Source organism: Jatropha curcas, chromosome 4 (genome assembly GCF_041381405.1).
Source record: "Jatropha curcas cultivar XTBG-Jc1 chromosome 4, XTBG_Jcur_1.0, whole genome shotgun sequence".
NCBI lineage: Eukaryota > Viridiplantae > Streptophyta > Magnoliopsida > Malpighiales > Euphorbiaceae > Jatropha > Jatropha curcas.
The window spans coordinates 19,105,224-19,120,735 of NC_143154.1; the positions used below are offsets into that span (position 1 = coordinate 19,105,224).

The 15,512-nt window shown below is 38.8% G+C and overlaps 1 protein-coding gene across 1 annotated transcript; it reads left to right on the forward strand.

Moving 5' to 3' along the window:
* Window positions 1-7,185: 7,185 nt before the first annotated feature.
* On the forward strand, window positions 7,186-9,015 carry LOC149496925 (uncharacterized). Its single transcript, XM_089719962.1, has 4 exons — window positions 7,186-7,395; window positions 7,498-7,762; window positions 7,844-8,775; window positions 8,872-9,015. The coding sequence occupies exons 1-4, from the start codon at window positions 7,186-7,188 to the stop codon at window positions 9,013-9,015; spliced, it is 1,551 nt and encodes a 516-aa protein (XP_089576088.1).
* Window positions 9,016-15,512: the final 6,497 nt, after the last annotated feature.

Below are 15,512 nucleotides of genomic sequence, written 5' to 3' on the forward strand. Positions count from 1 at the left end.
TATGAGAATGGTGGTCGAAAATATGCTGGTGAGGAGTTGACAACGAAAGAGGAGATATTTCGCCGGTTAGTCTAGCCGAAAAGGCAAGAAGAATGCTGATGATGCTACTGCCCGATAAACGCAACTACAGCTCTTTGTGTTAGCTGCGGTGGTCGGAAGCAACAAGAGCGAGTGAAGGAGAGACCGGAGCTTTGTCGTCGACGGGAGAGAAGCCAACGTCGCTGAAAAGTCGAGGAGCAGGAGGCTCGACGCAACTTCTCGATCGAAGGAGGTCTTAGCTCTCTTGCGCCTTCTACGCGCACCAGAAACAAAAGGAGAGGAGAACGGATTAACCGGAACTGCTGCGGCGCTGGTTTCTGGTGGTCGAAAAAACGAGAGGAGGAGAGGCGGAGGGTGAGCCGGTGCTGAAAATGGGATAAGGGAGGGTTTCTAGAATTGTGTAGGTTTCTTTTTATTATTTTTTGGTTTGGCTTGGTTCGGGTTGGGTTCTATCCAAATCATGGTTTTTCTTTAGGGAGAGGAAGGCCAGACTACTGCGGCGAGGAGTCGATGGTGAGGAGACGCGGCGCGGGTCTTTGGTCGACGAAAAAATGAGAGGAGCAGAGAGGCGCGCTTGCACTTGCTTAAGAGGGAAGAAGAAGAAAAAAAAGAAAACAGTTTCTAGAATTTTCTAAGCCAGGCTTTAATTTGCGATCACTCTAATTGGTCGCAACAGTATTGGTCGCAAATCGGTCACTGATCCCTTGCAAACCAGAAACTAAGTTTTGCGCTAAACTGCAACGCGCACTTTAGCGATGGACTGTGAAACGGTCACAGATCCATCGCAAATTCATCGTTATTGAATCACAAAACAAAAACCAATCTGGCGGGAGTTATTAGAGCTAGAATTTGCGACCGATATGCAATCGGTCGCAAATCTGTCTTTAAATTTGTCGGAGATCGATCGAAATTCTGTCGGTGAATATTAAATATCTGTAACTTCAATTTTCATCGCAAAAATTGATCGGAAAATCATGTTTTTTTTAGTGTTATATAATTGGATTGCTTTTCCAATAATTTGTAACATATGACAAACATAGATGAGTTTCCGCCACTATGCATCAATAGCATCAATGGAGGAACATACCGCACTACCAGGCTCCATCGATCGAAGATCCATATCTGCAAATCAACATTTAAAGTCTCCGACCAAAAAAGTCTAATATCATAGTTCTATTTAGTAATAAATCCTCAAAAAGAAGGGACAAAAAACTCGAAATACGAAGACAAACCAATAATAACAAAAACAAAAAAGACAAATCTGTTATTTGAAAAATAGATTTGAGTTTATTAAAGCAAAATAAGATTAAAAGCAAAAGAAGGTGACGCGAAAGAGAGAGTAGAAAGTAATGGAGGTAGGAGCTACCGCTGATAAACAGTCAGTGACAAATAAATTTAGCCTTAGCAATATAACTCAGTGATGATAACCTTTTTCATCATAAAATAAGTTCAAGATATGTGATGAGTTCGATTCTTAGACCAGTGATTTAGGTTTAAGATAACTGAGTTGTTAAGGGTTTTGAATTGAAACAGGGCCTAGGAAGCACTACGGGTACGCCCATGACGCATCCCGATGCAGCCTCATTTTTGGTGCCAACCATACTATTTTTTAACAAAATTGGTCTGGCCCATTTTGGGGCCCACCAGTGGCCCATACCACTTAGGCCCCAAAATTAGGACCACCTAATCTCTCTATTTGCCTATGAATAGGCTAAGGGTTTAAGGGATTAGGGGTTGGATTTTGGGATTCTAAGAGAATTCTTGTAAATTTTATACTCAATCTCAAGATTTAATCTTAAAATAAGTTTTATAAATTGAATCTTGGACAATAATCAGTTTTAAACAAAATCCTCCTTAGAATTTATGATCAAATTTCAATAAACAATCATCTTAATCTCTGAATCTTGGATTGTTGTTTGAAGATTAAAGTTCTAAGGTGTTCTTGAGCATTTGCATCAAATCTTTGGATGTTTCACCCAAACAAGGTAACATTTGAGAGTCACTAAAGATGCATCTCTTGGGATGAGGAATAGGCATAGGTGTATTTTAATTTTACAAAAATCTTTTGTTTTTTATTAAACTCGTTTCACCTTCAGAGAGGTGACTTTATTTTGAAAATGAGATTTTGAGAGAATGCTATTACATTGGCAAGAGTTTATTATGGAGTTGCTACCCTCTTTTAGGAAAAAAATCTCGAACTGATCATTTGTTTGGAAATGACCGACTCAGTTTTAACTAGAGTCTAGGCAAGGAAGTTCGGTACAATCTCTGGAAGGTGTTAGGTATCCGAATAGCTCAGTCATAAACCGACCTCCATCATTTGACTGAGTATTCACAACATAATATTGGAATTAACTTTAATTGATATGCTAAAAATGATTTTAATGCATTTTGTAAATTCTAACATTTATAAGCATTATTATCAGCCAAGCATAAAAACAAATCATAAATCCAAAATCATACAAAGAAAAAGGAGGAGAAAAGAATTACACACCATGACTGAAAATACATTCTACCCTATCTATTACAGATAAGCAGTTAATTAGAGTTCATTATGAACTTCTTACATTATGCCCAATTTAATAAAAAGCATTAAATCAAATCAAATAATAAATAAATTAATTAATTACAAATAATCGCATAATCATAAATCACAGCAACAATCAATAACAAAAGGAAGTATGAGCAATAATTAAATGACAAAAATAACCAAAGACTAAATTAAAAGTTAATGGGTTAGTGTAATAATAAATAAAGATCATAAAAATAAAATGCTTGAATCTTAATTTGTTGAAATGTAAAGTGCAGAAATATAAAGGACAGTAAATTAAATAAGTCAGATTTCAAATTAAGATCAAGATTTGGATTAAGAATTTGATTTTCATCATGAATAATGAACAAATATGACCATCACTATCCATTTCTTGGTTATTATTGCTTATAAGGGCCAACTTGGATCAAGAACATTATAATAAGCATGAATGTTGAATCTTATATCCAAAAAGTCCCATGGGGATGAATTAAAAAGCATAAAAAGTAAAATCTGCACTTTTCGATTTAAGCCATGTGTGCCACACGTTATGGTGTGTGCCACACGTTATGGTGTGTGCCATAACTCTTGTGGCGTACAGACTTTCCCAGACCATAACCCATAAAACAACTAAAAAAACTGTTTGGTGCTAAGATAGTGACGTGCACCACAACGTATAGCGTGCACCACTATACACATAGTCACTAACTGTTTAGTTTATCATGAGTTCCCCTCACAACCAATTTTTAAGAAGGTGATTTTAATCACCAAAGAAAAAAAAAAGACGATAGAGATGAAGTTAGATTCTCAGATTTACCTTGATTTGAAGAAAAACCCAAAATTTGTGTGAGAATTGTGAAGAACACCCCATCCCTTTGAAGCTTGGTGATAACTCCAAATTTTAATTGATGAAGTGAGTGTTTGTTGGAAAATAATCCAGAGATCTAAGAGAATTTGTAATAAAAAACTAATAGCCTTTGAGTCTTGAACCTATAAAACTAGTTTATAGATAAAGTCCTAAAGCTTTGAGAATTGAAAATACAAGAGTTTCTTCCCTACCCCTAATCCTTAAACCTTTGGCCTATTTACAAGCAAATGGTGTGATTAGAGGGCTCTAACTTTGGGGCCTATATGGCACGAGCCACTAATGGGCCCCGAAACGGGCTGAGCCCATTTTTTTATGAAAACTGTCCAGATGGTATGCAAAACAAGGCAGTGCATTGAGGCACATCCCAGGAACACCCAAGATGCTTCCCGGGTCTTATTTCGATGCGAAATCCCTAGAAACCCGAAAATGTAAAAATGGCCTAATAGCTCATTTTTCTTAAACTTGAATCATTGGTTCAAGAATCAAATTTATTGAATATCCCAAACTTATTTTATGGTCAAAAAGGTTATCAGCACTGAGTCATATTGCCGGAGAAAAATTTAAGAGTCTACAGTTTGCTCCCACTTTGATGATATTTTACTTTAAGCAAAATGTCGTCAAAGTGTAAAGTAGACGCATAAATAAGAAATACTTATCGGCGATTGGAGAGAAATTACCAAGTTTATGAAGGCAAGTCAGGTCTCCTTTGGACAAAAATGCATTCTTTGAACAACTTCGATGGTGGAGATGCATCGTTTTGGTGGCTTGGAGTTGAGGTGCATCACTTTGGGCTGCTTGATGATAAGGGTGCGCCACTTTGAATGGGTTGGTCACCCTTTAGACAAAGTGTGTTTTTTGAACGTCTTTAATCGAAGAAGTGCACCATTTTGATGGCTTGGTCATCCTTTGGACAAAATGCATTCTTTAAACGACATTAATGGAGGAAGTCCGCCATTTTGTAGCTTGGTCATCCTTTGGACAAAGCGCGTTCTTTGAACATCGGAAATGCCATGTTGGATGGTCCGATCATGAAGTGCGCCACTTTGAACGGCTTGATTTGAAAATGCATCACTTTGGACCAAGCCAAATCCCCCATACAAGATTGGCAAGACCCGCACGGTTTTGTCCCGCAGGTGGAATAAGAAACTTCCCAGGAGGTCACCCATCCTATGATTTCCATTAAGCGAGCACGCTTAACCTTGGAGTTCTTCCAACTCTCCAGCCATTCCAGCAAAAGGCGCCTCTAATGATTAGTTTCCCCCTTTTCGATATATGATTCGATTCATTCCTGTGTCCCGCATTCCACTACCCTAGCTAGCCTGCCATCCTAGAAGCTAGCCAGGAGCTTTGCTCTACCCGCCCTCTTAGGATCGCTTTGCCGGGTCGGGATGTCACAGGAAAATTTAGACCATACAAACTTGACATCAAATTCATACTCAACCATTCTCAATCATTTTAAATCATCTTAAAAACACTTTTAATCATGTCATCTTCACCAAGTCAACAACAATAAGCAATCATCTCTTACGAAAGTTCATGTAAATTAAAAATTAAACCATGGAAAAGAAACAGGCAGAGAAATAACTAATCTCTCCTTAAGAATCACTTGAAAATTCCTTAAAAATCATGCATTTTAAGCTTGTCCTTAAGAATTTTCTCTCTCTTTTCATGGAGCTTTGATCATGGATAGTTCAAATGAGTAAGAGGTGCTTGATAAGTCATCTTAAATAGGTAGCAATCAAAACCCTTTTATGGTAATTCCCTTAATGTCTTTTAGTTTTTTGCACTTTAATCCTTCCTTTGATTCTCTTTTTTTACAATTGCACCTAAATCTTTTTGATTACTTTAGTTTAGTCCCAATTAGGTCTAAAACAAGTGTATTTAATAATCTCAGCACTGTTTAAGCAACATCATACCAAAATTACTGATTTTTGGGATTTCCAGGTAAAATTGTGCTTTACCGGGAAATCATTTTTTCTGTAACTCATTTTCAATTTCCTTTAATCTTTCAAATTGATTCATAAAAAATTTAATTTCCATTTAATTAATATTAATACTGAAATAACCCAATTAATGAATTTCAAAAGTTTTTCAATTAAAATTTAAATTGAGAATTTAAAAATGTTATTTTATTATAACAAATAATTTTTTCTACAAATAAGACAAATAACAAATAAACCAAACCATCTAAACCATAAAAACCATGTTAAAATCTAGAAGTTTTTAATAAATCAAATCGAACCAGTAAATCGAACCGAGCCTAGAAAATTCCTAAATTAATAATAGAGGAGGGTGAAAGCAAAAAGCCTTTATAAATTTCTTTTTCTCTCTCCCTGATCCCTCATCGTGTGATGCTCCCCTTCCCTTCCCCAATCAAGTTTTCAGCCACCTTTTAATGAGGCCAAGGTGGCAATGGACGCTCCGAGCAGCGGTGACCTCGAATCTAGCCATTCCTCTATCCATCGAAGCCTATTATACATGAAATAAGGTTCTCTCCCTTGTGACGCTGCTGTCTCCTTCGACATCTTCCATTTCGTTTATTTTCCAGTGAACCTCAAAGCTTAAGGTAAGCAACAATAAGTTTTTCTCCTCTCCTGGATCATTTTCCCTAAGTTTATCTTGAATTTTATTGATTAATTTGAGAAATGATACAGTTAGATTTCTAAGTTATTGTTTAGGTTTAAATTTACTAAAGTTGCTAACTCATTATGAAGATAGACTTTATATTTGAAGTTCTTATAGGGTTTTTGTTAATTAAATATAAACCTTGTTAATTTGGGTCAGAAATTTGAGAAATTCCTTGAGATGGCAGTAGCTATAGGGGGTTTGCTACGATTTGGCCCCAAGGCTGAATGATCCCTTTTACCTAGACCTTATCTTTTAATTATTGAATGAACTTCTACTAGTAAATCATTCAATCGTGGAATTACATAAACAAGTAGAGGCAATTAACCACTTTTTTTTTTTAAAAAAAAAAGAATGGAAGCTTGTAAAAGTTTTAATAAATAATGCATACAGTTGAAAGAGAGATGTTTAATTATAAACATAGGCTAAATAATAAATCAAGAGTAGTGGACATTTTAATAATCAGTTTCGGGCCTTAAAGAGCATGTAAGAACAGAATCATTACCTAGAATTTGAATGCTAAAATAAAGCTAAATATTTAGCTATTGAATATAGTAACTTTGATGCAGGAGCAATCCTAGTCCTAATTGGATTCCTAGCACAACTAGGATTTTATTTAATTTACTGTTTTATTTCAGATTTGCATTAGTTTTCCGTTTCCTTATTTGATTAGGATTTACTATTTTATCATTGAATAGGAGTAGAGTTTCAATTCTTTCTTTAATTAGGATTCCTAGTCTAGTTAGGATTTATCATTATAGATAGACAGCACTAGTAGGATTGTAAATCATCTTATTTTTCTCATAATTTTAATTCAAAGGTTATAAACCTAATTACTGATTACTGTTCCACCTACAATCAACCCTATTCTAGCTTACTTGTTGAAAACTGACAGCCCTACATCTTTCCCTTGCGTCAACTGGTATCAGAGCACAAAAATAGATCCTAGGACTCTTTTTTTTGTCTGAATTAAACTATGGTTGGAAGAGGCAGAGGCAGAGGCAGAGGTAGAGGCAGAGGCAATCAGCCCCAACAAGATGACATAGCTGAGATACGGTGAATGATTGAGGATTTGACCCGGGCTGTATAAGCCTTGCAGCATCAGGAACCCGTGGAAGCCCCAATGGAGACTCCGGAAGGCAACCACCAAAACCTTGATTTTCAAGAAGCTCTTGAGAGTGAAGAGGAAGTCGAGGACGTAAACCCCTTTCATGAAGCTGGACCTGTAAACCCAGCAGCACGAGGCAGATTGGAAGAGCGTTTACTTCATGCTCTTGATTTAAATAGTGGAGGAGTTAAAATTGAAGTCGCTGATTTTCATGGGAAATCGCATGTCGAAGACTATTTAGATTGGGAAACTAGTTTAGAAAATTATTTTGAATGGAAACCAATGGTTGAAACTCGAAAAGTGCTTTTTGTAAAGCTTAAATTATAGAGTACTACACTTCAATGGTGGAAGAGGGTTGAGAAGCAGCGTACACGACAAGGAAAGCTTAAAATCAGCACGTGGGAGCACATGAAAACTAAGTTAAGGAAGCAACTTTTAGCAGCTGATTACGCAAGGGAACTATATGAAAAGTTCCACTGCTTGAAACAAAATAACATGTCTATTGAAGAGTACACTGCAGAATTTAATAATTTTTCCATTCGAGTTGGAATATCTGAAAGTAATGAACAAATTACCTCTCGCCACCTTGCTGGTTTGAATCAGTCCCTTAGAGATGAAATGGGCATAGTGCAATTACACAATCTTGAAGATGCTCGCTAATATGCCTTAGCAGCTGAAAAGCGAGTTTCTTGTTACGGTGCTAGAAGGCCCATAAACAAAAGCAATTTGCAAAACAATTTCGGACCTGCAAGAGGGATTCAAACAACTCAACGAAGTAGGAAAGAGGCTACCGCTACTAATAAATACAATGAAGAGACAGCCCGTGTTGATGGGAACGGTAAAGGGAAAGGTATAGTACCTTATGGTGGACAAAACAATTCTAGTTCGTCTACAAGGAGAGGCAACAATTCTCAAATTTGTTGTTTTACTTGTGGAGAAAAGGGACATACTTCATTCATCTGTCCACAACGGAGGGTGAATTTAGCCAAGTATGATGAAGACCAAGGCCCTATTTTTGATGAATATGATGAGGAAGTAGAAGAAATTGATGTTCACCCAGCTCAAGGCGAGTCTTTAATTGTTCGAACAGTCATGACAGCCATGAACAAAGAAAAAAAAGAAGATTGGAGGAGGCGTAGCATTTTCCGTACATGTGTTATTTGTGAAGGCAAAGTGTGTAATTTAGTCATTGATGGAGGAAGTATGGAAAATATAATATCAAAGGAGGCTGCATATAAATTAAAGCTTCCTACAATAAAACATCCTTATCCATACAAAATAGGTTGGTTGAAGAAAAGGCAGGAGATACCAGTAGCATCTCAATGCTTAGTGCAATTCACAATGGGAGATGATTTGGCAGATGAAGCACTATGTGATGTAGTACCAATGGATGTTGGGCATATTCTAGTGGGACGACCTTGGTTCTATGATCATGATATGGACCACAGGACAAGGCCTAACACTTATTCATTCTACAAGGACAACAAGAAGTACACTTTGCATCCTCTCAAGGAAGAAACAAGGCAAATAGCAAATAAAGGAGCTGCAACTAGTAAATTAAATGGGCTTGTAAGTGTTAAAGAATTTGCAGCTGCGCATGGTGAGGTGGGAGTCACATATGCCTTAGTGAGCAAACTGATAGGAGCTAACCAGGTTGAAAAATCAGTTGAATATTCCTTTGAAATTCAATGATTATTGCAGGAATTCAAGGAGTTGATTAGTGAAAATGTACTGAAAAGCTTGCCACTATTAAGAAGCATCCAACATGCCATTGATTTGGTACCAGGAGCAGCTTTACCAAATCTGCCTGCATACCAAATGCCTCCTTTACAGCGGGCTGAATAGAAAGACAGGTTAAGGAATTATTAGAAAAAGGTCTGGTGCGTGAAAGTAAAAGTCCATGTACCTGCCCAGCCTTATTAACACCAAAGAAAGACGGTTCTTGGAGAATGTGTGTAGATAGTCGTGCTATAAACAAGATTATAATCAAATATCGCTTTCCAATAACAAGATTGGAGGATATGCTTGATTAACTAGCATGTTCTAAAGTGTTCTCCAAAATTGACTTGAAAAGTGGATATCACCAAATTAGAATGAGGCATGATGATGAATGGAAAATAGCTTTTAAGACACCGGATGGGTTATTTGAATGGTTAGTAATGCCATTTGGCCTTTCTAATGCACCAAACACATGCATGAGAGTCATGACAGATGTACTCAAACCTTTCTTGAATTCTTTCATTGTGGTATATTTCGATGACATTTTGATTTATAGCCGCATAGAGGAAGATCATTTAAAATACTTGCGACAAGTATTAGAAGTACTTCGTCAAGAGAAGCTGCACATAAAGCTAAAAAAATGCAGTTTCCTGCAACCAGAAGTGGTATTCCTGGGATACATTGTGTCCGCTGAAGGATTAAAACCAGATCCAGAAAAGGTTTGTGCAATTACCGAATGGCCAGCACCACAATCCATCAAAGAAGTTAGAAGCTTTCATGGTTTGGCCTCTTTCCATAGGAGATTTATCCAAAATTTCAGTTCAATTATGAGTCCTATAATTGCATATCTGAAAGAAGAAAAGTTTGAGTGGACAAATTCTGCACAAAAGGCATTTGAAAGAATCAAGTTTTTAATGACTAGAGCACTTGTTCTTGCACTTCCAGATTTTGAGAAATTATTTATTGTCAAATGTGATGCTTCACATGAAGGGATTTGAGCTGTTCTTAGCCAAGAGGGCAGACCTCTTGAGTTTTTTAGTGAAAAGTTATCTGAAGCTAAAAAGCGTTACTCAACTTATGATATAGAGTTCTATGCCTTGGTAAGAGCTATTCGACATTGGCAACATTACTTAGCTTATCGTGAGTTTATGGTTTTTTCTGATCATCAGGCCTTGAGGTATCTAAAATCTCAGAATAAACTCAACAATCGACATGCTAAGTGGAGTTCTTTCCTTGATGAATTTAATTTCTCACTAAAGTATAAATCCGGTCAATCTAATATTGTGGCTGATGCATTGAGTAGAAGATCCCTAATTTTGTCAATTTTGAGCACTCAAATTACTGGTTTTGAAGAACTAAAAAACCAGTACGATTCAGATTCCTATTTTGGCAAGATAAAGGCTGATTTACTACATTCTTCAGAAGCTGAAAGTCTGCGATACCGATTGCAAGATGGTTATTTATTCAAAGGGAATAAGCTATGCATTCCTAAAGGATCTTTAAGGGAATAAATCATTAGAGAACTTCATCGAAATGGTTTGGGAGGACACTTTGGTAGAGACAAGACTTTTGCGATTGTTTCCGACCGTTATTACTGGCCAAAGATGGAAAAAGATGTGAGAAAATTGGTGGAACGATGTCCAGCCTATTTACTCGGAAAGGGAAGCATGAAAAATACAGGATTATATACTCCTTTACCCGAGCCAGATGCACCTTGGGTTCACTTGAGTATGGATTTTGTTTTGGGACTTCTAAAGACAGCAAAGGGATTTGATTCTATATTTGTTGTAGTGGATTGTTTCTCTAAAATGCATATTTCAAGACTTCTAATGCAATTCATATTGCTGAGTTATTTTTTCAAGAGATCGTGAGACTACATGGTGTTCCAACTTCTATTGTCTCCGATAGAGATGTAAAGTTTATGGAGCACTTTTGGAGGACTTTATGGAGAAATTTTGGAACTGAATTGAAATATTCCAATACTTGCCATCCGCAAACAGACGGTTAGACGGAAGTTGTCAATCGTAGTTTACAAAATCTATTAAGATGTCTCGTTGGGAGCAATACAAAGACATGGGATCTAGTTATTTCCTAAGCTGAATTCGCATATAACAACTCAGTCAATCGAAGTATTAAGAAGACTCCTTTTGACACTGCGTATGGACTTAAACCTCAGAATGTACTCGATTTGGTGCCCTTGCCCCAAGAGGCTAGAGTAAGTGCTGAAGGGGAATTGTTTGCTGATCACATCAGGAAAATTCATACCGAGGTGAAAGCTGCCTTAAAAGACAGTAATGCATCATATGCCTATACAGCCAACCAGCATCGGCGCGTACAAGAATTCGAAGAAGGTGATCAGGTTCTCGTCCACTTAAGACAAGAACATTTCCCTAAAGGAACTTATCATAAGCTGAAATCTAGAAGGTTTGGACCTTGTAAGGTGTTGAAGAAGATCAGTTCCAATGCCTAGGTAATTGATCTTCCATCTGATTTTGTGAACACCCAAATTTTGAGGCTCAAAGAGCCAGCTTGCCCGGACTGCAAGCAGTCCGGCCAGACCGAAGGTCATTTTGGAAGTTTACCGAAAGTATGCCAATATGGTACTTGAAACGTCCGGGACATCGCGAGGATCACGAAACCGGTCCCGAAATTTATTTCGGAGGACCGGAGCTCCCGAAAAAACCTCCGGAGCGAGATTCAGTAAAACCACCAGGCGCGGTGGCCCAGCCACTGGCATCCGGTGACCCAGCTGCCGACCACCGGCGGCCCAGCCGCCGACCACCGGCGGCCCGTCCCGGCTGCCCAGCCGCCGGCCACCGGCGGCCCGAGCCGCCGAGCACCGGCGGCCCGGCCGCCCGCCACAGGCGGCCCAACCGCCGAAACAGTCCATTTTTCGCCTATAAATAGTGGCCCCGGCACTCCGTTTTTCCTCACTCAGTCTGTGTTGACGGACGCTCCTTCTCCCTACGCTCTTTGCGATTCTTTACTGCTTTCTTGCATTTTAATTCTAGTTTTATTTTTATTGTTATGATACTTGGTCACTTAAAATTAAAAATAATTCTCTTAACAAGGAGCTTAACCTGGAGTTAAGAAGTGGCCGTCGATTAAATCAGGTATGTAAATCAAAACTCCGCCTATTTAATTTTAGCACTTCATGCATGCTTCTTCTTCTACTCCTGATAATTCTATAACTGCATAAACGCACTTCACATCATAATTAGGCAAATAAACTGCCTCCATAAATAAATTTAGGCTAATGCCCGGTTAATCAATAATCGTGGTATTAAAGCCTAAATCTGACAATAATGGCTTAAAATACCTAGTTAATTAATAGCTATGGTATAATTGCCTTATTTCGAATAGTCCAGCTTAAGTCCAATTAATCAATAGTTGTGACTAAAAAGCTTTTAATTAAACACGTTTTCTTGACAAGAAATTGCCTACATTGCAGTTTAATTGATCACTATAGGCAAATAAATTACCTATAAGTGAGATTAATCTTTTTCCCTAGCGACAAACAAATTGCCTAAACTAATTTTTTGGCTAAAAGTCTTCAAATAATTACTTTTGGCAAATAAATTGCCCTGAGTCAATCAATATTGGCGACAATCGCCTAATCTTCAACTTTTGGCAATAAATTGCCTAAATCAACATTTTGGCATCAAATGCCTTAAAAATCAACATTTTGGCATCAAATGCCTTAAAATCAACATTTTGGCATCAAATGCCTTAAAATCCACATTTTGGCATCAAACGCCTTAAAATTAACATTTTTGGCATCAAATGCCTAAACAAAATGCACAAAGCATACACACACTCATGCATAAAGCATCCCCATTCAAAGCCCTCTAAAAGAGGCCTATCGAACTACGTTGACTTTGATCTTCCATTCAAACGGAAGTACGTAGGCACGTTTGGGATTTAACCCCGAGCGGCAAGTCGAAATCACTTAAACATTTCAATTGGTCCAATTACATCAATCACCTTGTAAAGCATTCATTCATTCGGTTAGTTCATCAGCATGACATAGTCTCGGGATCCACCTCGGGTTCGCAGACCATGCTCTTAAACATTGGGATAATTAATCTAGTAATTAGGTTAATTAAAATCGGAGTCAATTTAGGGTTTTTTCCTAGTTTACCCTAAAATAATTAAACAAGGTAGCGACTTACACATTCACATGCATTTTTGCCCTTAGGCATATTCATCATATGCCTATGTTTTGGGGGAGGGGTTCACAGTTTGGCGACTCTGCTGGGGATTACATGTAATTATTTTGCATAAGTGGACTACAATTGCTGAGTAAACTAACTAGCCCTTCCTTAGGGTTTTATTTTACTATGCTTTCTTTTGCAGGGTACCTTAACATAAATCGAGTGTTCTTTCTTTAAGAATACTCGATGGGAGGAAATTTGAACCTAATTGGCAAATTTGATTAAGACATTTAAATTTGTTGATTTATTTGCACGATTGAGAATCCTTTTCTCCATTGCATAAAAAAAAAAAAAGAATTTCAAATGAATTTCTTCTCACTCTGTTCAAACTTCTGAGTCTGGATAGCAAGTAGCGCTGATCAGCAGGTCTCATTGATTATGTCGACGGACAGCCAAAGTGTCCTCCCTGTTACCGTAAACTGCCCCTAATCCTTTTGGGGGTGGCCCATGGGTATGCGTACCGTTGGACCCACGCGAAACTCTTTGTTTCACATGTGGTTAGGTATATCCATACTCAAGGTTCAAGGGTCCCTTATAAGCCGATTCTCTATTTGAGTCATAGCCTATAGAACCTATCCTTTAGGACTGTATGCACCCAATGATGTGAATCATATTCATTAAACAGATTATGATGTGTTGTTATGCGCATTCACGACATATCATAAACATGGGGTAAACACAAAGAGAGCATGAAGCACTCTTCTCATCCATGCACAGTCGGACAAAAGGGTCGATCTACATCAGTTACCTTGACACACCAACCACTGTACCTAATCTAGCTACCCTTATCCTTACAGTTGCCCACGATCCAAGTGCCCACATCTGTGCCAGCTACACCTACAGTACTATCACCAGCTTCACCAGCTACACCAGTTTCACCTACAACTTCGACAGCTTTACCTACACCAATGGCATCGCTTGCTGATATCCAAACCCTCATTGAACAAATGGAGGCCAGAATGGAGGCCAGAATGGAGACCCGAATGAATGAGGCCTTGGCCGCCCAAAGGGCCGCCCTGGTAGCTGAATTGGGTAATGGGAATGGTAATGGAAATTCAGCCGGGGGAGGTGGACCTGCTGCCTCTAATCAGGGTCCTGCTGCTGAACCAACAAACCCCACCCTAAACCTAGATGATGTGCCATCCAAAACTGCTTCTGAGCTGGAAGCTCAGAGAGTGAGAGAGAAGCTAGAACTCCTGGAAAGATCTATCACTGCTCTCAAGACCCACAAAGAAGTAGTGGACATGGACTCGTTGTCCTTGTTCCCCGAGGCAAGACTGCCAACCAAGTTCAAGATGCCCAACATGGACAAATTTGATGGAACTACTTGTCCTAAAACTCACTTGAAGATGTATGTGGGTGCTCTTAACCCGTTTGGTTTGAGCAGCGAGCTCCTTACTCAGTTGTTCCAACAATCTCTCACCGGTGCTGCTTTGAGATGGTTTGTTAGCCTGGACCGCTCTAAGATGAAAACATGGGAAGACATCTGTAATGCCTTCAATTCACAGTACCACTATAACATGGAGGTGGATGTCACTCGAAGAGAACTAGAAACCACCAAGCAAAAAAGCAATGAACCCTTTTCCTCGTTCCTTACGAGGTGGAGGGCCAAGGCCGCCCAGATGATTAACCGGCCCTCTGAGCAAGAGCAGGTAGACATAATAATCAAGAACCTACAACCTGTCTACCAACAGCAGTTGCGGACCCAGTATCTACCAACATTCCAGTCGCTCATTGCCACTGCTACGAAGGTAGAGGATCTGATTCAAATGGGGCAACTGAAAGAAGACTAAGGGACCTCAAAGTACAAGAAACCTAGCCAAGCTAGCAAAGTCCATGAAGTGGCTAGCATCACCCCCACGAATCCTTTACGTGTGGGAAACATGAGGAATAACAATCAATCATCGAGAAGATCATACACTGATCTTGGAATGCCAATCCTTGTGATATTCCGAGAGGCTGTCAAAGCCAACTACATCAAGCCTTTGGAAGCAAGGCCACCACCAAATCCATTACCAAGGAATTACAGGGCTGATGAATACTGTGAGTATCATCAGGGGCATGGGCACAAGACTGAAGCGTGCTGGACGCTTAAGAATCGCATCCAGGACCTAGTGGATAACGGTTCAATTATTCCGAGAAGTAAGCCAAACATTAATACCAACCCCTTACCAAATCACGGGGTAAATGCTATTATAGCTGACCAGGAACTAGTCGATCCTTTCGAACTGTTCCTTGAGATGAATAACATCTGTGTCCTGGATCTGAATGACCTAACCGAAGAACTTGATGCTATAACCAGGAGCGGGAGACAATATGAGCCACTAGTCTTGGATGAAATCCAAAACAAGCCCTACCAAAGGGCAGAGGAGCTAAAGGAAGACCCGGTACTTGCACAGCTAAAAAGAC

Bases quoted from the DNA above. Each gene is read 5' to 3' on its own strand.
- LOC149496925 (XM_089719962.1), top strand. From the start codon at position 7,186: ATGGAGACTCCGGAAGGCAACCACCAAAACCTTGATTTTCAAGAAGCT. The intron at 7,763-7,843 runs GTTTGAATCAGT...ATGCCTTAGCAG, and splicing joins TACCTCTCGCCACCTTGCTG to CTGAAAAGCGAGTTTCTTGT. The intron at 8,776-8,871 runs GTGGGAGTCACA...TGATTATTGCAG, and splicing joins TTGCAGCTGCGCATGGTGAG to GAATTCAAGGAGTTGATTAG.